The 25,136-nt window shown below is 42.7% G+C and overlaps 1 protein-coding gene across 11 annotated transcripts in view; it reads right to left on the minus strand.

Annotated features, from left to right (window-relative positions):
* Positions 1–3,255: 3,255 nt before the first annotated feature.
* BRSK2 (BR serine/threonine kinase 2) overlaps positions 3,256–25,136 on the minus strand; it is a 303,357-nt gene continuing 281,476 nt past the window's right edge. For 3 of the 11 annotated variants that reach the window (XM_015631404.2, XM_015631403.2, XM_015631408.2), the window contains 3 exons: positions 17,648–17,695; positions 6,627–6,691; positions 3,256–5,897 (listed from right to left, as the gene is read on the minus strand). In XM_015631404.2, coding sequence (XP_015486890.1) covers positions 5,445–5,897; positions 6,627–6,691; positions 17,648–17,695 — 566 coding nt within the window. In that variant the 3' untranslated portion in view covers positions 3,256–5,444. Of the gene's footprint in view, positions 6,692–6,786; positions 10,191–17,647; positions 17,696–25,136 lie in introns of those variants that run through there. The other 8 variants (XM_033515384.1, XM_015631411.3, XM_015631406.2 and 5 more) reach the window with 7 other exon arrangements.

Below are 25,136 nucleotides of genomic sequence, written 5' to 3' on the forward strand. Positions count from 1 at the left end.
GAGTCAGCGCTGAGCCGGTGGAACAGGAAATCCCATTTCTCAAGCCCTTCAAAGCCTGCCTGGCAGAGTTTCTCTCAGCAGCACTCAGTGAGATTACAGCACTAAAAATAACCTCCACAATAAATTGTGCATTTAGAAGAAAAAAGGACTTGCCCTCAATGTGGGTTTCCCTTCCACTTGTGGCCTCAAGTATCCCCAGACAGTTGAACTACTACGGTTTTGTTCTCCAAATTAAGCAGGAGCTGCAGCTGTTGAAGTGGTTTTAAATAAAATAAGAAGATTAAAGGGTACAACAAAGAACTAAGATACTTTCCAGTTTTTAGACAAGTGTCTCTCTTCCCTCCCTGTTGTTTTCTATAATAAGAAACTCAGAGCTAAATCTCTTCCTCACCAAAACACTCTGCCCTTCTAAGAGGAGCGCACATACAATGGTTCTATAGAGCTGAAATGAAGCAAAGGCAGGGGGACCAGTCCTGCAGACTTCCCTACAGAACACAATCCCTGTGGGCATTCTGCTGCGGTGTTTAAGAAAATGTCCGAGCCTGATGGGTTAAATGAACTATCTGAATCACCAGGAAAGAAGGCATACCTTGTAACAGAAGGCAGGGAATTAGCACTACCTGGAGGCCTCACGCAGTTCAATTGTCTTTACAAAGGCTGTTTTTGCCTATGCCCAGTGAGAGCCATTAGAGCTCAGTCGTTTGCATCACTTTCATTAAAGCCAGCCTGACTACCGAGGAAATTGTCACACATTGTTTGCAAAGCTTGGACAATTCACATTAGTGGTCTCCAACGCAACTAACCTCTTTCTCAGCCCCTAGACTGACACGTGGCAATGAGATTTACCCTCCGGATGATGGGCTCAGCTGCTCATTTGATGCATATACACCATCTATTTTATAGCACGTGTCAGGTACCTTAAGCACAAACATTTTTCATGCATATCTAAACTAACATCCACTTGCAAAACAGACAAAGAGAAAATGCCAGCTGGAGTATTACACACTTTCCTTGTCTTCAATTTACTCCTGGAAGGTCCTATGCTGCTTTGCTTCACCCAGAGGAAATGAGATGAACTTTAAATTTTTTTAGCTACTGTTATGGATGTGTAATGCGATGGTTTGCCCTCACAATTAAGGGATGAATATTATGTGTATGTTAAGAGAAGTTTTATAGATTTATAGTTACATTATTTTGGTATGTTCTCCCCGTTGTCTTTTTCCCTTCTCCTTATATTGCTGTCACTGTTGTGCATTTGGGGAGGACAGGCTGGTTACCAGGAGGCGCGGCATGGCAACACCTGGCCTTCAACCAAGTGGTAAGAAAGTGATCCCCACCAATGGACAGCAGAGGAGGTGACTGACAAGACTTTGGGAGAGGCCAAGGGTATAAAAAGCAGAGCAGCCATGGTGTAAATGAACACATGGTGGTTTAGTTCCATGCTCCTGGTCCTTATTCCGTCTTCTGTTGTATTTAAGGTTTAATAAACCTTTACGATTTTGAAAGTGAGTGTCATTTCTCACAGCTACTGAGTCCAAAGAGCTGAGCTCTCCAAGAGAACCAAAGAGCTACAGAGCTCAGAACCTCAGCTAATGAAGTGCACATGGCACAGCTCACAGCATCTCACCAGCCATCACCTGGGTTTGGACGAGGACAGTAGCACCACCTGGCAGCAGAGACAATCCAACTACCTCAGTCACAGAGGCAGACCAAAATCCCCAGCTACCTGCTCTCAGATTTAAGCTATAAAATAAGAAGGTTGTTTTGTGGACAACAGTTTAAATATAAACTCAGTTTGGTCAGAAGCACAGCCATGTGCTTCTATGCACTACAGATGGTAATACGACACCATGCAGCAAGGGACTGTGTTATAACATGGCCAAAAAAAAGAAAAAATAAATGTGGGCAGGCCCTAAGCATGAGGTCCTCCACTTGGAAAAATCATTTTCTTCTTATAGCTTTTGAAGACCATAATTAGCAGTACTGGGGATGTTAACTGCATAGTACTGGAGACATGAACAGTTCATAGAACACTGCTGAAGAAAGTACAGAGAGAGTGAAAAGAAAAAGAGGCAGCATACACCTGCCACAGTGCCCTTAAATCCCATTTCCCCTTAAACTGCAGCCCAGCACATCCTTTCACTTACAGAGATGCAAATTATATACAGCTACTTCCCAGTTCTGGGTTTCCAGCGTTACAGAGACCAGATCCTGCAGCACTTGTGATTCTCCTCATCTTTTCATCTTTCTCAGTTCCTCCACTCCCCTCTGGTTTTAGCACACAGTTGAATTCCCCAAGACCTTATAAACACTGTTTTTTCCTAGATAAGTGTGTTTTGTATGGCTGTTGCCTGGGTGCTGCCTGGAGGCTCCCTAGCCACCTTCACCTCACCAGAGCATCCCTGAGGCTGAGGCAGCACCACAGAACCTTCCAGAACATCTCCTCCTGCCTTCCCGCCCCTCACGGCCTCCCTTGGTGGGAAACCCTGCCTGGCCTGGCCGGGGCAGCTCCAGAGGGGGCACCCAAGGAGGTCCACGAGGGGGACACGTCTGGAGTGGCGGGGCCATGGTGAGCGCCAGGCCGGGCCATGCTGAGGCCCAGTGCCGCAGCCCTGCTGTGAGCCCGGGCCTACCACACTCTCCCCGGCCGTGTGGGAAGCACCCGCTTTTCCTGGGAATGTGCCAGCCAGCTCAGAGCCCAGGAGGGAAACTGCTGGCTGCAGTGACAAGCCCAGAGGGAAGAAACAGAAAGTGAGGTGTGACAAGCCAGCAGCCACATGGACTGTCCAAACAACCAGCAACAAACCACAGACCCACACGTGCCAGGGACGTACCTGAGCAGCTTTTTCAAATGTATGTGACTGAGTGTTTCAGGCAGGGATGGTGCAGAAATCCTTCCTATAGCTAAAACTGGAAGCAACGCGAGAAGCTCAGGTTAGAGAGGAGAACAATCACAAGCAGTCACAGTTTTTGGTACAGTGGTTTCCATTCCAGACCAGACCTTGGGGCCTGCGATTGCTCTGAAATGTGGATTAAGCTTTTGGAACATGTTACTGTGGAAAGCCAGGCCTACAGGGTTGAGCTGTCCTTGCTCCTTGGACGCTGGTGTTAGTTCCATGGCCAGGAGGAGGTTGCTTTCCTTCAGCTGCCATCTTCAGCTCCTCTGGTGCAGGAGGCCGTGCCACGGTACTTACCGGCTCTGGCACTGGCCAGAAGTTTGTTTTCATGGACATAAACAGGACACTCAACAGCTGGTATCTTTACTGAATGAATTTATTGGTTTTTGAACTAAAGTTGCTCACAGTTATTTAACAAGGGATACATCAGATTTTTTTGTCCATTTCAAACCATTAAATAATGTCAGTTTGTGTCTGTATATGTGTGTGTGCGCGCGTGTGTGTCTTCAAAGTACAAAATAGGAAGGATAACAAGAGGTATTGCTTTCATTTATTCTTATATCTTGTGTAGGTAATCCCCTTCCTGCTTGTACCACATGGGTTTTGCTGATATAGGTATTTTTAAATTATTATTATTATCTTGTATTGAAATCCCAGCCTTTTGTAGAGGTACAATGTAACAGAAGCATCAAAATCTATACACAAGGGAAGAGAAAAGAGGGAAAAGAAGGACGGGGGTGATGGGAGGGGAGCTCGGAGGAGAAGTAGAGAGAGGGCAGAGGCAGGAAAGACAACGAAAGCAAAAGAGACTAATTTACAGCAATGTCATGCAATTAAAACTGCCCCCCTCTCCTGCACCCTTGCCTCCCCCCCTCCCCAGCCATCACCCCCTGGTGTCTGACATGCACACAGCAATACGAGAGAGAAAAGTTTAAGAATAGGGAAAATAAATAAATAAATAAATAAAGAAAAGAAAAAAAAATAAAATAAATCCCTCCCATTTGGGGGAATGGGGAAACAGGGCAGAAGTCAAAGGTCTTTGCCCCAGTTGTGTCTTTAAAAATTCTTTTTAATCTTCAAACCTATGTACAAGTAAAACTGGTCCAAGAAGGGGGAAAAAATGATTAAAAAAACCAACAACGACAACAACAACAAAAAAGAACTCATCCAACATTATCATTGAAAAAAAATAATCTTGCGATACAACATACACCCATAGGAACCCAACGAGCAGCAATCGAAGGTCATAAAAGAGCTGAACACTAATGCTAAGCCTACATTCTTAAAATCTCAGTCAAGAAATACTTCTCACTGTGTTTTGTCTTCCACGCGTAAAACCACGTTTTTTTGTGTTTAACCTTTGAGCTTGGGCCAGAATAAGTTACACTTGGTCACATAACTCTTGAGGAGGAGGAAAAAAGGCGGCAATTCTTCTTTCTCAAAGTCACAAAATGAACACTTAAAAGGTTTCTGTGTCTTTTTTCCCCCTCCTCTGCAAAATAAATAAGAATCAATGTTGCCTCTACACAGTTATTAAACAGAAGATATATCTAACAGCTTATTTTTTTAAATATATATATATGTATATATAAATAACCAAGACCTAAGAACTGAAACACAAAAAAGGTCCCCATCCACCCAATCCCACCCTCCTCCCCTTCAGAAAAAAAAATAATAAACAACCAAAACCAAAACTAAAACTTTATAAAAATATCTTGCAGTAAATTTTAAAGTTTACAGTAGCTTCGTGATTAAGTCTCCCATTGCCCTGACTCCACCTTGTCTTGCTCTGATGAACTAAGTGCCAGTGATTTTGCACACACACACACATACACACAGAGGAAATAAAACCCAGTATAAGTCTCTTTTCTTCCTCCTCTTCATCTTCTTTTTTTTTTTTTTTTCTTTTTTTTTTTTCTTTTTTCCTTTTTTTTTAAGAAAAAAATCACCCAAGCCAACAAATGAAACTGGTAACTTAAAGAAATAATAATACTGATATCAATGCAGCACTAGCAACACAACAATTGCCTCTAAATGCAGGGTGTGGTGGAGGATCCAGCTGGTTGAAGAAGGTCCCAGCGCGGTGGCACAGTGGCAGGGAGTTGACAGGTGGGGAGGAAGGTGTCGAAGGAGGAGCAGCAGTAGCAGCAGTGGCAACTGTGCCTGGTGATGGGAGAGACAGTCCTTGGCAGAGTCTTGTCCCTCTTCTTTGCTACCAGAAGTTGCCTTTTCCCTAAGTTTTAATGTTTTGTTTGTATGTGTTTATTCATTGAACCCCCTCTCCCTCCTATGTTTACTCCTTTCCCCTTCCAGCAGGTTAAAAAGCAAAATGATACAGTATAAAAAAAAAACAATTAGTTTGTGTGTGTATATATATATATATATATGTATGTATGTATATTTATACATAAATATACACACATATATACATGTATATATAAAAAAAGGGGGCAAAAGAAAAGGAAAAGGTGGTGGGGAGGAAAAAAAAAAAAAAAAAGATAAGAAAATCCCGTGATGAAGCTCCCCAATATTGTCTTGGTTCAACGCTTAGTTTTGAGTTGCTCCTGGCTGGTTTCTGATGAGAACGCGCTCTGGATTCATGGAACACTGCGCTCCCGCTACACCCGTCTCCTTCCCCACACCCTCCCTCTCCGGGCTGCGTTCACCTGCGCGGACAGAAGTTGCCAAGGGTAAATAATTCACTCCAACAATCTGCAACCTCCTTTGAGCCCAGACTCTGCAATCCCATAACTGAGCAGATCTCTTTTGTGGAGCGCCAAAAAAGAAAAAGAGAGGGGAGAAAAAAAACCAGGCGTGCATTGGGGAGGTGTTTGGGGAGAAGTGGGGGAGAGGCCCACTTCCTGAAGGGAGAGGGGAGGCTGGGAACCTCAAACAGGACTGGTCCTTGGACAGTCTACATCGGTTGCCTTCCGTCAACAAGTGTCCGCAGAGCACAGAAGGTGAAGCCGTGGCTGACATGTTAACTTTTCGGGATAATTCCTGGTAGCAGAGCGGAAACAAGTGGTGTCGTCAGAAACACAGAGAGAGCATGAACAGAACAAGAAACAAAACAAAAGAAAACAAAAAAACCAAAACAAAACCAAAAAACCAAAAAAAAAAAAAAAAACCCAAAAAACCAAAAAATCAGGAAGGAGAAAAAAAGCGAAACATTCAAAAAAAAGGAGGAAAAAAAACCAATTGAAAAAACCACAACCCAAGATCTGGTGAACTGGGTTTGTCATCTGTGCTACCTTTTCTTTTCTTTTCTTTCTTTTCTTTTCATTCTTTCATTCGTTTGTTTTTGTGTTTGTTTCTGAGATATATATTATATATCATATATAAATATATATATGTATATATATACAGTCATTCCTTCATACAAAATTTGTCTATAGACAGTTTTGTACTGTTGTGGCAAGGTATATACATCCTTCTAGTTTAGAGGCTAGCTTGCTAAGGAATATTCTTTCATTCTTTCTTGCTTTTTTCTTTTTGTTTTGTTTTTTTGTTTTGTTTTTTTTTTGTTTGTGTTTTTTTTTCTCTAAGTTATTTAATTTTTTATGTGTTTATTTAAGGTTGGTCTTGTAGGCCGACTGATGAGACCATCTTTGCCTTGTCTTTGCCAGCAGGGTACTTATTGTCTCCTCTAGACCCATAGTCATTAGAACCGGAATCGCTCCGCTTGCTGTTTGCGCTATGCTTGGTTGGCGTGCCGGGGGGATGGCTCACCTGCCCGTTCTTCTCGTCTGAAAAAAGTTGTTTAATTACGTCAAAGAAGTTACTCAATGGGCTGCCTGGGTACACAAAACAGAGGAGACAAAAAAAGAAAGAAAGAAAGAAGGAAAAAAAAAAAAAACAAGAGGGAAAGAGAGAGAAAAAGAGGAGAGAAAGAGAGAGAACAAACAAACAAATGAACAATGGGGTTTTTAACGAGAAGAACATGATGAGGAGATCCAGAGCCATGTGCGTGGGGGTGTGTGGGGGATGAAGACAATGAGCAGGAAGAGGAAGAGTGTTTAGGATGGGACACCTACAGAAATAAAGAACCTGGGACCATAAAGCACCTAGAGGGAAGGTCCTAGTTTTTTCCCGACTGGGGAAGCATTGCTGTCTCACCTGGCAGGGAGACACAGTACCATGTGACCGAAACAGATCAGTCCATTACTAGGATTCACTTGGCCACTCAACATGGAAACGTCAGTAACTGTAATGCTGGACACAGGCAAACCCCATCCTACTCCTGCTGTTACAAACACGGAATATTTCCATGTGGCTGCCCATTGATGCTTTACTTTGCAGCCTTGCTAAACTCTCTGTCTACACCAGGCATTAGACTTTCCTTGCTGATATTTTATTTCATTCTGAGTTTCTCCTTGCCACTCTGTCATGACTAAGCCTGAAGCACCTGAGTGGTCCCAGGGAAGCATCATTTGGAAAGTGAGCTGTGGCTGAGATGAGTGTTGCCATCTGCATGCGTGGTCTGTGGTTTGCATTTGCAGGTTTCTAAGTACCTTCAGATCCTCCCTAAACAAGTACCTGGAAATGATGATGATGCTGAATGTGGAAGCAGGCTGTTATACATCTGCCTGCTTCTGGGACCTGCCAGGGTCAAGACCTACCACCTCATTGTCCTGAATTTATGCTCTCTCCACATGCCAGCCTCCATGGCACTGACATGCATTCCAGTGCAGTTAGGAGCCAGAGAGGAAGGTAAAGCTGTGTGTTTCTGGAACAGACATCTCCTTAAGCCAGCCCCTAGATCAGGCTGCAGTGTTAACAAGGACTGGGCACATGAATACAGCCTTTCGTGCCATGTGGGCCTCCAGGCAGCATGGTCATATGTTCTTAATCTACTTCTGTGTTAGAGGGTGTGGAAGGTCATACCCGAGGAAAGGTTCTGGGGTGCTACTGAGGGAAAGGGACCAGCTACTTCTGGAGAGGTAGCCTTCTTCTGGGAATTTCTAGTCCCCTATAATTTTCTTGGATTGGGGGATTTATCTTTATCAAACATAGAAGGGGTCACAATAAACACTTTGAATATGGATATTGAAGGTGTTTTTTTTCTGATGTACACCATGGAGGAGATGGTGTAAGGAGATCATTAAAACCCCATAATGGTTTTCTCAATATTGGGACTGTTGGCTCTACCGTTCTATCAAATTCAAACAATTTCAATCTCCAGCTCCTCAAAGGAAACAGACCCCTTGTATCTGCCTTCCATTGTGGTACAATGCTGTCAACAGGGGAACCTTTCATCCCCAAAATGGGGATATTCGGTCAGGAGCAAAGGGCTTCCTCATAGCAGAGACTGGTGGACACTTCCACCAGTGTCTAATTAAAGTGAATTAAAGTGAAGGGAAATACATTATGACCAGTGGCTTGGTCATGATGTATTTCCCTTCACTTTATTTCCAAAGATAAGCAACTCAGTAACTACAGCAGGCAAGTACTTTCTGCACACAGCAATTCAACTGAAGAGCTTGTTGAGTACTTTCTTATTCTCTAATGGAAAATGCTAGACAGACATCATTGTCTTACCCAGAGAAAGAGGAAATATATAGTATTTGTGCTCTGCAAAACTGAATATGTTACTCTTTTTTTCCTGCCGTATGCCAACTAGGTAGTAGCTGCTTTCCCCTGCTTGTTAACAGGCATTGAGAAAAGTCAAATGGCTGGCATATACAGTGAAGAATCTTATTAATCTAATTCATTCCTTGACTTCCTGTGCCTGCTGCTTTGTGGTTAATGTTCTGCTTGCCCTGGTTCTGTCACTCAGTTACACTAAAGCTAAAAGCAGTAGGCCATGTGAGTTTCTGGAAGGGCATCATTCACTCAACTGACTGAAGCCTTAGTGATGGGCACAAATGACCAACCAGGCAAAGCACATATCTCAGTTTCTGACTAAGAAGAGAAAGGCTTTCACTGAACTCAATCACTTTGGGCTAAGGCCTCCCTGAGCTCTACCTGCTCCCTTCCACATGCATGCAAATGCTTGGGAAAAGGGATATCTGTTCCACATCTATGACTTCTACATCAGAGATTTCCCTAAGCCTCCCTAAAACTGTTTTAGGTCTGTGGGTACATGATTTGTGCAGACTCATTTTTATCTACTCAGACTAATTTATACTTCTTTTAGGTGAATACCATTTTTCAATGAAAAGAGAAAGAAAGAAAGCAAACACTCAGCCTTGAATGCAGGAATGTGGGCAGATCTGGCTCTCAGGTGGCTTTGGACCCCTCATCTTCATAAGCAAATGGATTCAGCAGAGAGAATGAAAAAGAGCACTGAAAAAAATGCTGGAGAGGAAAAGACTGCTGGGTTGGGAGAAAAGAGTAGAGGAATATCTCTAGTTATTCAGCTGAGCAGCTTATTCAACAAGCTTAGGGGGAAAGATGAGGGCAGAGTAAGCAGGGCTCTGCAGCAATTGGTAAAGTTTTTTGTTTTCATATAGACAGGAATAGTGACAAAAGTACAACTTGCAAGAATGGAGCAATAAAACACTTTAGAAATTATACATCTTGTGTTTGCTGAGTCCTGATACAGGATTTTTAGTCATTCTACTAAAATATGCAGCCCATGTTTCATCCACCCTTTCTCCTCCCCATGCCCTACTGGCTTTCAAGTGCCCGGAGATTTATTGCAGCAAAAGTATTTAACAGTCTACTTTTCTTTGCCTGTATCACTGCTGGATTCTTTACAATCAGCATTTTCAGTTAAAATTTTAATGGGAGGTAAGAAAATCCTTAGGGATGTTTAGAGAGCTACTGAAAATGGAAATAGGCCATTTCACTAACCCTTTCCTTCCTTTGCCTTTTGTACTTGTAATTAAATAGTAGGTAATAATGCCCTCCTGTCCTGGCAGTCAAGGAAAAAATGATGCTGGGCTGGTGTTCACATTGCTCTTTGGATAGACAAGGAGTCCTCACACTTTTACTCTGGAGATACACAAGAATAGGTCAGCTATCCTGGAAGCATGAAAATGGTGCAGGGTGTTGCTCCTGTTAGTTCTCAGTTCCCTTTGAGGTATAAATCCAGTAAAACAAGAGTCGAAAATGCAGGCGATGATGGATTAGAATAGGTTTTGCAGCAATCTTCCATGCCTAGCATTCAGTGCAAGATGTGTCATAGGCTCTTACACCTGTAAGTCCATCAGGGGGCCTCAAAAAGGCTGCCTTTCTTATTTCAGAAAGTGAGATGACATCCCATTTCCTCTGGACAGGGATGAAGGTTTGGCTCAGTGATTCTTCAGAACATCCCTGGTGTTTCATGCACAGACTAAGGTCTTCTTTCCCCTTGAGAGCAAATGTTCATCAGCACACAGCAAAGAAAGTGTAAAGGGTAGAAAGGGTGAGAAACCGAGAGAAGGATCAGAGGCAGGAGGGGAGGCTCAGAGCATTAGGTTTATGTCTGTTAGGAGGAGATGGATATGTGCAGTTTTGAGTTAGACCAAGGAGTTGTTTGCTGCAAGACTGGGAAAGGGAATGGGTCTGAAAACAAGCACTGAAGCTAATGAAAAGGTCATGTATTGAAGGGGTGCTGAGAGAGAAGTATATTTATGGAGAAGGAACTGGCTTGGGGCACCTGTGTGCAGCACTGTCACAGCCAAATATCATGAAAGAAGTCAAAACTGTGAATGGATTTGAATACAGCAAGCACTAAAAGGAAGAAACAGGGCTAGAGATAGACACAAAAACATAGAAGGAAGCTGGGCAGGCAGTTTGTATCAACACTCACAGTCCTCAGTATTTCATCTGCTGTTCTTAGGGAGCCTGTCTGACACTGACCTAGCCCCAGTGGTGTCACCACTTTGAGAAGCCAAGTGAAAGTGGAGCAGCCAGGTAAGAGAGGAAGGAGAAAATAAGGGGAATCACTCCAGGCACCACAAGTGACACCAGAAAAGGACACACCTTGAAAAGATGCTGCTCTGACCTTGTAAAGACCCTCACAGCCCTCCACTGAACATGTAACAGGAGGTGGTGAACAAGCAGCTTCAGGACAAGCCTGGAGGCTTCAGTTACTGATTAAAGTCTGCTGTTTTGTAACATTTTTAAGACAGTCAGATAAGGACTTGGGCCTCTTTTCTTTGAAGCAAATAGCAACATTCTCATTGGCTTCACAGAAGCAAACCCTGAGGCACTTCCTTCTCCTGTGAAACCATCTCTCTCAAGTCTATGTACTGTTAAAGCACTAATCCTTGTGGCGCTGAACACAAAAGTTGCACAAAACAATGCCATCTGTGGGATTATCCTCTACCTTTTTTTTCTGTATAGCATGAGGTATTTTGGTGTTTCTGCATATATACCTTGGGCTTTGGGAGAAAGTGAATTGGAAAATATGTGTCCCCAGTGGGGAGAGACACCTTTTCTCAAACTGACTTGCTTCTTCTCCTGTTGCTTTCACATCCTTCCTGACTGTCTTTTTCTTGCCTCTAGTGCTACTCAGGTTTTTCCTCCTATACTCACTCTTTAGCCCTCATCTTTTTCATCCCTAGGTTGCTCTGTTTTGATAGCAGCTGTGGTTTCAGTGAACCAGGTAACAAAAATCCAACTTCTTTCAAGTAAAGCATTAAAACACTCCTCAATGGGTGATAATCCATTTTATTTCAAATCCATTTTGCTGTTACAGAGTCCTCCTAGCCCTCTTTGTTAAGACAAGGCATTTTTTTTGTCTGTTTGTTTGGTTTCTGTTGGCAGAGTCCCTTCTGCCTTCAGAAACAAATGACTTAAACTATAGAGCTCAGTCATATTGATTATATGGAGTGAAAGGGATAACAGAAAGATAAAGTGGCCCATCCCTCTTTGTTTAGTTGCAGCACCATGTAGGAGTCTCCCTCCAGACTGAAGGGGCCCCAGCCTGGGCACTGTAGAAATCCCAGTCAGACAGATGCCTCACCCAGCTCACTAACTACTGACAGAAAGTCCAGGAACAACTCCAGTTTCTTGGCAGGAAACCTGAGCTGCAGCTGGGAAAGGTGACTTTGCATGCCAGCAGGGGGGAACTTCCAGTTGCTACTCACCTGAGCAGACCTGAACAACCAACTTGACATTTAAATGCTCTATCGCCCATCCTTGCTCTTAGTCTCCTAAAACATCCCATCTCCTCTGCAGGAGGGTGGCCCAGTATTTGTGTCTAGCATGCAGATGGCCATTCTCTATCTTGCACATTTTTTCTCCCACTCTCATAAACACACAGAGAAGCTGAGATATAGTTCAGCTGCTCCTCACAGTATTACCGAGACAGGTAGCTCTGGAATAATGAGTTAGGGAATGGTGAACACAGGCAGCAAAGCCCACAAGGGACGAGGCCATTTCCTTGCTGCTGCCTCCTGCAGAGCTAAGGTATGAGTGAGGAATCAGAAACTAAATGTGTCTGTTACTGATGGCCAATCCAGCACCACCACATAACATTCAAAAAAGGAGACATGATGATGGAGAGGAGGGAATCATACATTCATTTGGACAGCTGGTGGCACTGAAAGAGCAGGCAAGGATAGTGGGATGAAGAGATGCCATATTCTGTTGTGGAGTCATGCTCTTCTGGCAAATTAGCTGGTAAATGTCTAAGCCCACAAATTTTTTGTATCCGCCTGTCCTTTTACACAGATCTGCCTGCACAAGTGTGTGGTGAGAGGGGAAACTGATGAACCCACACCTATAAAGCCACAGCAAATGTGACAGTATTGTTGCTACCCATTCTCTTAGAGATTTCTGCAGCTTTATTCCTATCTTTTTTTGCCTATAAAAATGTCAGAAATGTATTGGCACTTAGTAATACAATTTTGATCTTTCCTGACAGATGGATGTTCACATATTATGATAGGCAGGTTTCAAATTCTTCAACCTTTTCCTAAGGAGATGGATGACCTGTGCATGCTTCCTCATTTCCACTGAATAAATCACTTCAAAATATGATTTAATCTTCTGGGAAGGCCATCTTAAAGTTAGCTTAGTACAGCAAGCAAGCATTTCCATATAGCTTCCTGGAATGCTGGCTATCGTTAATAAAGCGCTGTCATCTTAATTAAGAGTGAGATACTGTGTTTTCTGTATTAGATCTTATTACAGAGAAAGAGGAAAAGATCTTGTACTGCATAGTAAAAATCTAAACATAGCTGCCAAAGATAGGATCTGACATTAATCAAATAGTTCAATACATCTGGATTAACTTTTAGTGCCAAGTTACCTTTTTTGTGGCTACCTTCTTCCACAGTGCAAAAACATGAGGCATGAATTGGAAAAAAATGTCTCCCCAACACAACACTAGACTGAAGACATACAACTACAGTATGTAGGGATTCAGTCATTCCTTTGGACAGCAAAGGATACTGAGAGAATGGGCAGGGATAACTGGTAAACCTGGCTGGAACTCTTAGAACCACTGACTCATCTTACTTGTTGCGATCCACCCATTTTGAATGAATATGTGATCTCTCAGGTGGGTCTTCTTCCTTTTGTCTCTCAGCTGGGTCACAACTTGAACTGAAAAGTCAGCCATGCTCAGAAAAACCAGGAGGCAGCACATTTTTCAGGAATATTGATAAAACCCCATTGTTCTAGTGCTGACAAGAGCCTTTCAGCTGGGAGGGCAGCCTGTGTTTTTTCCTGCAGGTTTTGACACCAATATTTCTGCCAACAGTTGCAACTTTTTGGCTGCAAATCACCAACCTCCTCTGCCATCAAACAGCTACTTTCAGAAGCGGGATTACTCTAATTAATGCCAATACAGGTCGGGATCACTTCCAAGAACACCAAGTCCAGGTATTTGCTGTTGTTACTAAACAGACTCTAAATGAGCACTCACAAAGCTGCAGGCTACAAGTGCAACCCAAATGTGATGTAACCAGTTTGAAACTACAAAAGGTTTCCTAACTTCTCAAGTAGATTGGAATGCTACTGGCATGGGCTTGTGTCTGTATGAATCAAACTGTGATTGCTGGGAGCTACAGAGAGAAGCCTTTACTGCAGCATGGTTCTCTATGTGCAGAGGATGACTGGCCATGGCCAGCAAGATCAGACAGCTCTGAATAGGAAAAATGTCAAGTCCTAAACACTGGGAGCAAAAGATCTGAGAAACATACATTGGTGAGATATGAAAGGCAAGTGGATTTGCTATGCTTCTGATTTGATCAGATCATTTTGGTGATAGACACTGGTACCCACAAGGAACCAAAAAACCTTTTGTTTAACTCTGGTGCCTCCTGGTTTACAGCTGTAAGCAGCAATACAAGATAAATGTTTAAAAGCAATCACAAGGCCTTCTTTCCAGCCTGCACAGGGTTATGGTCCAAGAATTTGCAGGAGTATATGGTTGTGCAGTGCCTAATGTGACAGCATGATCGGACTGGAGCTGCACTAGCTATTCATTCTAACCTGCTCTTCCTCTTATCATCACCCTTTCCATGGAAGTGCCACTGATGTAACCAAAGACTTTCTTCAGAATCGTCAGAGAGGGAGAACAAGCAAAGACTGCCTTACTTAGTAGTAAAATTAATTCTCAGTGGCAGTGCGAAGACTGGGAAGTTTACAGTCCTCCGGGGTTACTCTCAGAAGTAAAGTGGAGGATAAGGCAGGCTTTTCAGAGCTTCCTGTCAGCACCTTGGCAAAACATACTTACCGAGGACTCAAAAAAACTGGGAATGGCTGGGAAGGGTGCTATCAAAGGCTGTACACCAGGCCTACCAATCACCCATAGAAATTCTCAGCTCACTACATGAAAGACTTGAAGTCACTAAAGTTTGTGAAGAGAGGCTCTTTCCTGACCAAGGATTATTGAAATAGCACCATGGACTTCTGTGTGATGTGTATCAATGTCTCCAGATCCAATGTGTTCAGAACACAATGAATGATACCTGCTTTCTGATTCCCAGCTTTGTGGTTGAAGCTGGAGAGCTTTTCAGTTTATGTATTATCTTTGTTTTTATTTTTAATGTAAAGGCTTTGCAGAACCTATTAGAACCTTAATTATACAACCTATTCTTCAGTGAGATAGACATAAATACCAGATTAGATGGTAATAAACACTTCTCTCAATCCTGCTTCAAAAGAAACAGAATCCAGCTTGTCCTTTTACAGCTGTGCTGCTTTTATAATGCTTAACGACAGCACATAAAGTGGTAAAGCTTATTTGTCACTAAACTGATTTGGCTGAGAATACATACAGGAATAGATCAGCTAAAGTATCACTCATGTAGATTTTTTCAGGTTACAGCTGCATTTTATATGCAAATATTTTAATTTTTACAAGGTAAATTTAATCTTATGAACAGACTTCATGGAAACCAATTTAGTCTTTCTGACAACAGCAATACCCATTTCCCTGCTGAGATGGGCGGAAACGTAAAATAAAATATTTCACCCCAGCACACATTTCAATTTATTATGAGCCAAATTCTTTTCTTCTATTGTGAAATACTACAAGTTGGCAGCAGTTTTCTAGTTTGCACAGGTAGGGTTGATACAGCAGCAGTTGTGTTATTTGGACATTGGCAGCTCCTATGACAAACCTCTGCAGTTCAACATTAAGGTGTTTCTCAATGCCATTGGCTGTATGCAAAATCACTTCTCAGACTGAGGACCACTGCTAGCAGAAGATAAGATAACATTTAAAGGCCTAAACAAATTTGCCTTGCTGTTAATTATAGCAGTCAGTGGTTTAGAGTGGGTGAAAACATGTTCCTCATTCCCATCAGAGCTTACACATGGCTGAGCAAGGCCTAAGGAACCTGATTAGCACTTCCTGCTACAATGTTAACTCTTTTTGCAAGAATGACCTCTTGTGCTCACTGTCAGAATGGAACAATGAGGTCAAAACCCTCAGAGGATAGTTTTTCATACACTATTTGTTATTACTAGATGAACATTGTGTCAATGTCACAGGGGTTTCTCATCTTCAGAACTACAGAGAATGGTTTGCCAAAAATAGGCAAAATGCTCATATCATTCCATTTAACTCCCTTGTCTAAATCATGGGTGAGCTCCAGCAGAAGGTTCAACTCTTCACTCATACATGAGGGTGGAATTCAGCATGGTGCAGTCACCACTGCTTACACTGTTTGTGAGTTCACCAACAGGAAAGTGATTTAAAGGAAGCAGCTCCATTAAATCGCTATAGGCCATCCTGTCTCTTCTCTCTCTCTCTCTCTCTCTCTCTTCTGTCTGTGCTGTAGCTGCCACAAAACAGCCTCCCTGCTGGCCTTCACCTTGTCCTCTTTGTCCCTTGCTGGATTGCTGCTGACAAGGTGACAGCTGGAGGGCCTGCATGAACTGTGAGTGAGCAGTGATGCTCTGTCTAAAGAACGCAGAGTGGTTAGCTCTATAGCGAAATTAACTTGCAAGCAATTGGCAGAATCAGCATTTCAGTATTTTTGTATGATGTGAATGCCAAATCCCAGGCAAGAAACAAAGACTTGAGGAAGAAGAGGGATTTGCTGTCTGGTGCCTTCAAGAAGCTGAAGGTATGAAATAGTCTTCATGAGATCAGAGAAATCACCTAAGAAATCAAATGAACTTTCAGAGCAAAGGAAAATCTCCCACCAGCAGAGCTGCAATTTTAGGGGAAAGAGATTACCTGAAATACAGGAAACAGGCCAAATTCTGCCTCAGTTATACATGCATAAACCTAGTATTATCTCCACCATGACAACTTCCCCTTATGGTTACAGACTCCAGGAAAACTTTTTTCAGTTAACAAAGAGATAGTGTGGCAGCTGCAGGTCCAGCTGGAGAGCAGCACCAGCTTAGTGAACACTTCCCTAACATCTTGTCTTCCCTTTCACAGAGACATCTGAACTCAACCTAGATACCAGAATAGAAATCTAAAGAAACCAGAATTCTCTCATATAGAGTCTTTTTGTACAAGACATGCATAAAAAGACATAAACATCTCTCTTAGTACTTAGGTATTTCCACTGCTGTATTTGGAGCAGTGAGTAGAGGCACAAGTAATGAAAGAAGGAATACAGTCCATGTGTGCAGAGAGGGGAGGGAAGGCTAGGGACAAGTTAACCAAAATTCATGTAAGCCCAAGCAAGATGAGCTGAATGTTTTGCGGGAAACATTTTTTTCTTCTTCCTAGCAAAATTCCAAATCTTCAGGAGGTTAACTACTCCTCCAGCTGGAGACACAATATCTTTCCCCAAGTCCAGAGTGGAACTATGACAGTTTACTCTAGCCAAGTGTCTGACATAATATGCAGTGTGTCTTATGGAGAATTTAGAAGGGTCATACCCCAAGGATATCTGGGGAAGAAGGGGGTGGATGCAAAATGGAGTTAAATAACACTGCATTCATTCCTGTCTCAACAAATAGCAGGAAACCAAGGGAGACAGCAGCCAGCAGGGCAGCATTCAGCTTCACTGCAGAAAAGGGACTGCAGAATCATGAATCAACAGCAGCAAGTAAAGAAAAGAGGAAAAAAATCAGGAACAAAAAAGAAAATCACTGGCCTGGGTTACAGTGAGAGAGGGTATCTCAAGTGCAACACCAAACATTTGTGCTATGAAGGGGAAAGCTGTGGTGGAGCCTGTGCATCTGTGCATGGATGGGGAGGAACAGAAAAAGGGATATGTGCTTGTGTCCTCCAGGTGAGTGAAAGACATAGTGGGTTGTTACGGGGTGGGGAGTCTCGAAAAGAGCATGGGGGAGCAGGGATAGGGGAGGGCAGGAGGTGCAACAGGACAGGACGGCGCATTATTATGTTGCTCAGCAGGGGCTGGGGAAGGTGAAAAGGCAGAAGGGAAGGAAGTTCTTACCACATTTGGAAAGTCTGCCAGTCATCAACTCCATACAGTTAGTGGTGTCTGGATCATAGAACGGAAAGAGGAGGGAGGGAGGGAAAAACATAAAAAAAGGTTTCCATACCTCTGTGCATAAAGTAGTAACTTAGCACATTATTACCTGAAGCAGGAAACATATACACATCTTGGTGTTTACACAACCCAGGCCAAATTCTGCCACCCACTCTATGCCAGTGCAAACCTGGCCCTGTGACTGAGAGTGGAGCTGCTTCAGTACTGCTGCCTCCACTCACCCCTTTATCGTAGCTAGAGGTATTTATGAGATGTGGGAAATACTCTGCCACCACATTAGCAAAATATAAGCCTTGAATACAGTGGCTAGCTTTGCAAATTAGCCTGCAACAGCTGGGAAATGTCCAGCCAGCTCAAAAACCTGGAGAGAGGGAAGAAATTTAGCCCTGAGCTACTGGACATGGAGTGAGGCTACTTGTACGGCTCAAACCCATCTTTTAAAACCCAAAGAATAATGTCAAAGTTTCAATCTAACTCTCTCATTCAAGTGTTATCTCTCGCTGCTGTTGCTTTCAAGGTCAGTGTTCACAGGCAATAGAAGCACTTTGGGAAAGAGTGGCAGAATCTGGCCCTAAGACATTACTGTCCACTTTGTGTATAGCTCCCATTGCCACTGAATCTGGGTGCTTCTTACTCAGGTGCAACAAGCAGAAGGAGCTCCACATGTCAGCTTTAAAACAGAAAGGCCCAGCCCAGCTGGACGCTTCCATGTGGAACCTGCTGTCAAGCCAGATCTGCTGCTGTCAGCCAGGATTCCCTTGCATTTGAGATCTACATCACTGTGATCCTGGTCAATGTGGAGTACTCACTGCTGAGCAGGTGGCTACCAGTTAAAGCATTCAGATCAGTCTCAGATTTCCTCTTGCCTGAGCTCTTGATGAACACTTGGGTATTCAAGAAATAGGCTTCTTGGAAACATGTACACATATGCTGAAAATCCCTTATTGCCAGAAAGCTCTAACTACTCCCTGCTAGCTACTGCTATAAAGTCTGCAGGACAGAGGGGAAGATAATTTCTCAACATTCCTCCCATTAAATATTGAGAAAAGTAATTTCATAAGAGGAGGGAGGGGAGCTGGATATGTTTGGGTGGCCTGAACTCATGCTAGGAGAGCATGGCTATGCACCTCTTCTGATGCAGCCAGGCTTGTGCTGCATAGATCATCTGGGAAAGCATGGAGTAGAGAGGGCAGCTGCTTGGTCCAGTGACGCTGGTGAAAGCATCTAAGCAGTGGTTACCTTTAGCCCCGAGGCTAAAGGTGGGCTGGCAGAGGTCAGTGGGAGTTGATACCCATGGAAGTTCTCTCAGAAGGGCACAAGATTGAGAGAAAGGGGAAGAAGGACGGAGGTGAAGGAGAAGAGAACATTCAAGATCTAGAACAACACAACAGAGGTGTCAGAAGGGCCAGGAGTTTACCTGCCATTGAAATTCTTTTCCTGGTCTGGCAGGCAAATAATTTAATATACAATACGATTTCAATATATTTCTCCCTGAAGATACCTTGCAGGTTTGAGAAGTGCCTATGGCTGCTGATTGAGTCAATGACTGAAGTCACACTCATAGGTCTTTATAATTTTTTCTTTACTAACTAGGAGAACCTTGTTGTCTTGTGCCTTTTAGGGGTTCCTGTCCAGCCCCCTCAGAGTCACCCACCCTTTGCTGTAATGCAGAGTGATGCAGGTCTATAGTGGTAGACCCCAGAGCATTCACACAACTATGAGCAGAACTTAGCTTTGAAAGAACACATAAGTGCCAAGAAAATCTCAAATATGACCAGAAGACTGTTTCTGACTCTGACCTCCAACACCTGGAATTTTTCCCTCAAGTGTATCCAGACTGACTGGCCACACAGTAACCAGAAATCTGGAACAAAAAAAATAGTATTTGGATAATGTCAGAGCAGGTAATCATTGTGGGTGGTTACTAAGATCCTCCTGAAATTGGTATTTCTCTTTCATTCTTCATTTTAGCAAAGTAAAAAGTAATCATGTCTCCTTAAGTTAATACTGCCTTTTTTCCTAAGTCATTTGCAGTCAGCACAGCTCTGCTTAGTACCTAAAGCCAGTTGTGTCACAGGTCTACATACATTAGTTGTGTGATTAGAATACAAGCTGACAGACCTACACCCAAAAAATGGATTGTAACAGAGGCTTTTTGACAGCAGAATATCTTGGGCTCTGGATGCCATTTCGTTCCCAAAAAAGTAAATTTGCATGCTATAGAATTAGTTTTGATGGATGAGGAAAATTTTCTGAAATATGATTACCATGGAAAAAAAATCAAACAAACACTAATTAAACCTCTCATTTGTCTTTCTTAAAGCTTTTATGCACAACTATGCTTTGAATTCTCCATATTGTCAGGGCTATTCCCAGGAACTGCACAGGAATTTTTTTTATTTGTAGTGCCTTTACAACACCTGATCAGATGTTTTTTCCGCAATTCCTAAGGCAGAGCCAGAGCTCATACTGCATCACTTAAAAGACAGTATTAATGTGCCTTCAGCTTCTCTTTTAGAATAATTACTTTAATACTTCTTTCATTTCCATCATATTGTAACATCCGCTTTGGTAAATACTCTGTCAATAAAGTATTCCATCATTTTAAAGCAGAATTTTTATTCTAATTGGAAGTCTTAAGATTCTTGCCAGTCAGCTTCTGCTCATGGATAGTAATCCATACTCCAGAGTGACTGTGGGATCCAGATGTTATAAGTGAATAAAGCCAGAGTCCAAAGGCTTTTAACTGTCTGAGAAGAACTGATGGGTCATGTAACTGCATTTTTAATGTGTCCTGATTATTTTTTTAATTAAAACATTGTGGCAGTGTCAGCTCTCAATCCTTCTGATGATAAGGCAATTCCTTATTTTGTAGGAATTGCTGGAAGTCATGATTTGGATTTGACCAAGACTCTTTCATAAATGACACCCAGTTCAGTTCACTAACAGATGGCAAATGCTTTGGTTAAAATAAGACCTCCCTTCAAAAGGCCAAACAAACTCTGAATCCATTAGGAACTACTAGAGCTCTGTTGACTTTTCTTTCCCCATTTTCTTTATTCTTTAATTTCTATCCTACATAAATTTCACAAGGAAGCTGCCTGGTTTGTGATGCTTCTGATATCTCTGAGACCCATCCCAGCTCAGGCAATCTCACCCAAACAGCTGCTCCTCTGAGATCTCCAAATGCAGGGCTGGATCCCAGAAAGCATTGAGCAGCTCCTGCCAGATGCTCACAGTCCCCAGTAAACACTCCCACTAAGGGAGATAATGTCAAGGGAGCCACCAGCTCCTCTGGTCCAAGGCAGTTATCATGCAGATTGAAATTCCCCAGTGTTTTTGTACTTATTTGAAATTCTCTGTTTTCCTATCAAAACTCTGGAGAGCTTGGACTTTTTTTCTACATGCTTTATTTCTGGACTACCAGTAACTATTTCAGTTAATTTTAATGAAGGCTGTTCAGTAATAATACTAAAGCGGTTGAGCAAAAACACAGTGCTCTGCCAATCCAACCAGGCATTACAGGGCACTTTTTGCAGGTGGAGCTATGATAGCAAGATGAAGTAATTATCCTAGACACTACAAGAGTGTAAGACATAAGGGGTCACAGAGGATTGTAGGAAACAAGAGAAACTTGGGACCTGAATGAACCCCAGAAAAACTGACCTGCAATCTAATTCCAAACTGGTATTTGCGGAATCCTTTTTTTTTGAGTCTGCAGCTGGAAGCACTTCATTTGCTCCTTACTCCCTTTTCCATCTTGATAAAATCCTTCACACATTTGGAAACTGTAGGTTTCTTACTTTTTTTTTGGCAGCAATTTGAGAGCCTACAGCTCTTGTGAGCTATAAAATACCTGGAATTCACAGATCAGTGCCCTAGCAAGAATTTGCATTGCTCCGTTTTGAAGCTGGATATGGTCTCTAAACACTTGTTTATGCTGATGAAAGGCACTTCCAGCAGTAACAGTGAGATGCTCTGAACTTGGAGATGTCAATACTTAAAATCTGATATGAAGTCAATAAATACAATAAAAAAACAGAAAAGCTTTTACAAAGAAGTTATAAAGGTTATTTCAGTATTGCTGATTGCCTAGAACCTAGGAAAATGGGAAAAAAATCCAAATATGTAGCATCCCACACTTAAAACCAAAGCTCAGAGAAGCAAGAAAATATTAGGGAAATAAAAATTGCTACCCTGTGAATGATCACAGATGGCTTTTGCATGTCCCTGTTTACCAGCTGCTACTATTACTCTTTCATGCAAAGGCTTCAGAGAAAAACAGACCATGATTTAATGGAAAGAGTGCTGGGCTGAAACAAAGGAACAAATCTGAGATATTGTCCTCCATGGAGAGAGATCTTTTTATCCCAGCAAAGGGCAATCTGCCCAGGGATTACCTAAGTAGACATTCTGAGTATAAGGGCCCTGGATGGAGCCATTCTTGGACAAAAGACAAGGCTGACTGCTCTCACAGACAGTGAGACTCCCTCTTGATCCCAAAGGGGTCCTTTCATGGTCTCACTGAGCATAATGGCTTTTGTGATACCAGTAACAAGCACACATAGACAATTTTTCTGGTTCAGATCAAAGGCCAAAACGATCTGAGAGTCAGACTTGATGATCTTTGTGGGTCCCTTTCAGCTCAGAATATTCTGTGATCTGGTGCTCTGTCTCCCTCAGCAGCCCCACAGACACCCAGGAGTGAAAGAGCAGGCCAAGCATATAGAACACTTCTCCTACCACTGCCTCACTCACCACTCTCAGCTTGGAGATTTCCTGAACCTGCTGCAGTTTCTCTGTTTAGCAATCCCATAAAGATTTCTCTGCAGGGAGTTATCCAACCTCCCTGTGAGTGAGAAGTAGTACTCAGGGGAAGATAAGCATCTGTAAGCTGCTCACATTCAGAACATGTCTCAGTGAGGAGTTTCACCAGTTCTAGATTACACAAAGACACGCTTTCCAATGGCTTTTTTGGCACTTGGCTTCCACTATCTTACACTGGCCTCTAGTTTCTTTCATTAGGAAGAAAAAATGAACACTCAATCCCTATCTACTTGTTCTATGCAAGTCATGAGTCACAGACCTGGTATTTGTCTCAGCAGTTATGGCACAGAGGTCCTGAAACACGAGGATACGAAGCTGGTATGTTGCACTAAATTTGTCCATCGAGACAGTGAATTTTAGAAGCGTTACATGAACTTTTGGAATGGATTTCATTTATTTACACTTTCTTTCAGGTAAAGGAGGGAATCTATTTTCCTGCTTCAGAGTATGCCAGAAAAAATACGCACAGCCAGTCTTAGAAAGGAAAAATGGAAGTGAATGAAGGGATATATGGAGGAAGGGATATTATAAGGTGCTCAAGTGTGACACAGAAACACATTTGCCTAAATCAGGTACATAACGGGCTCACACACACACACACAGATGCATGGGCAACATGACATCTACAAACACTGTTGTTAGCTGGAGGAATGAAAAAGAGAAAAATGCATTCTGAAACCCAGGCAGGCCGGCTCAGGGGGCTGGGATGCTGCACAGCAGATCAGAGGGGCAGCAGAGAGAATGACTCTCACTGCCATATGTTCATTAGGCCTTGCTGTTCTGCTTTATACCGAATTCATTAAATCTTCCCCTTCTGCAGGTCTCCCTTTACACTCATACACCTTTCACAAATTGCTTTCATCATCCCATCTGTAACAGCATCAGAACTGTAAGGCAGGAGAGACAAAACACATAGGATGTGTCTGTGCACGAGGAGCTAGGAAAAGCTCCAGTGCTGAACCAGTGTGGCTGGTCAGGAGACAGTACCATGCTCAGAGCCATGGAGGAAGAGAGTCTAAGTGAAGGTGAGCTCAATCTGTTGAAGCAGTAGACTGCCTACAGAATGTCCTCAAACCATGAACCTGAAGGGCCCAACCACCACAATCCCTACATGGTGTTCAGAGTTGGCAATATGGAAGGAGAAGAGAAACAGATAAGACTTTGTTTTGTTTCTAGTGAGAAATGCCAATTAATTCCATGACAATTTCAGTGAAGATTTTGCTCACATTTCCAGCCAGACACCCAGCTAAGCAAGGTGCTGAATGTGAACTCTTCTGTCCTTCATCCCTTTACTTCCCCTTACTCTCAGTGGCTGGGGATGTGAACTACTGGGCAACCCTTCTTTGATGCAAAGGTTGTCTCTTTTTTGGTAAAAAACCCTTTATTTCCCTTCTCTTCTCTTCTCTTCCCTTCTCTTCCCTTCCCTTTCTCTCTTTCTTGTATGCTGCTCCAACCTAAAATTTTCAGGCTGACTTCTCTCATTTTCAAGAGACGTGCATATTCCTGATCAGGTCAGGTGGTGTAATACAGAACAGTTTGGCATCGTGTCTTGTGAGCTGTCTTGCCTGGGTAAGTCCCCAGCCATGGGAATTCTCATTTTTAAATTTCAAGAGACCATTCATTTTGGTTTTGCTCCATGTGGACTTATCTATTCCAGTCTGGCATTAGAGGTCAGGCTGGGTTTTCCCTGCTAGAACAAAATGCTCTCATTTTTCCATTCCAGAACCAGAGCAAAACTGTAAGTCAGATACATTTTTCATAGCAGACTATGCCCATAACATTTCCCTGAGTCTTGGTCAGATGAATGGTTTTTATTCCTGCTATAATATAGCTTTCTTAGGGAGATATCCTGCTTCACATTCAAGTGTGCAAGAGGGCTCAAATTTTTCTGTAGAGCCTCAGTAACTAGCACAAATTAGGGTGAAGAAGTTAAGAGAGATCGTCAAGTTATTTATAAACCATTTTTTCCTCACAGGAAAGTAAGGATACACTTCATTCCCGAAGAACAAGGAATGCCTGAATATTGTCCACACATCAGGAGTAATATGAAATATGTTTAGATGCTTTCCTATCTCAATCCCCTCATTCCCACCGAGCCCCAGCATTTCCCAGGAGGAAGGGCTGGCAGGAAATTCTAGTTGCTTCCTTGAGTTTGATTTCATTTCAAAAGTCCAGACAGTAAAAACCTGAATCAACCTTATAGTGCCCTCATTTTCCTTGTTTCTGAACAGAATAACCCAAGTGCTGGGCACCATTATATTCCAGCATGCAGAAGGGGCAGGCAGTGCTGGAGGCTAAAAGCAAAGTGGATGCTGAATTGAGGATATTTCTCTGTCAGGTACTAGGCATACACACTTCTAGATACAGTTATTTTATCTTTGGATGCTAAAGCCACACTGTTAGACCAGAAGGATGTAACCCATATGTGCAATGAGCCAAGGACATCTGGGACTTAATTGTAGGATGGAATGTCAGCTTAACTCCCCCACTTTTGTCTTGGCTTGTTCACACAAGGGTCAAGAACAGAATTTGGCTCTAAAGCATCATATTTATTTACTTCCTTTTCATCTCCCACTCCTTCTGCTTCTCTGTCTTCTGCTGCAGT

This window comes from Parus major, chromosome 5, assembly GCF_001522545.3.
Source record: "Parus major isolate Abel chromosome 5, Parus_major1.1, whole genome shotgun sequence".
In the NCBI taxonomy this organism is placed as follows: domain Eukaryota; kingdom Metazoa; phylum Chordata; class Aves; order Passeriformes; family Paridae; genus Parus; species Parus major.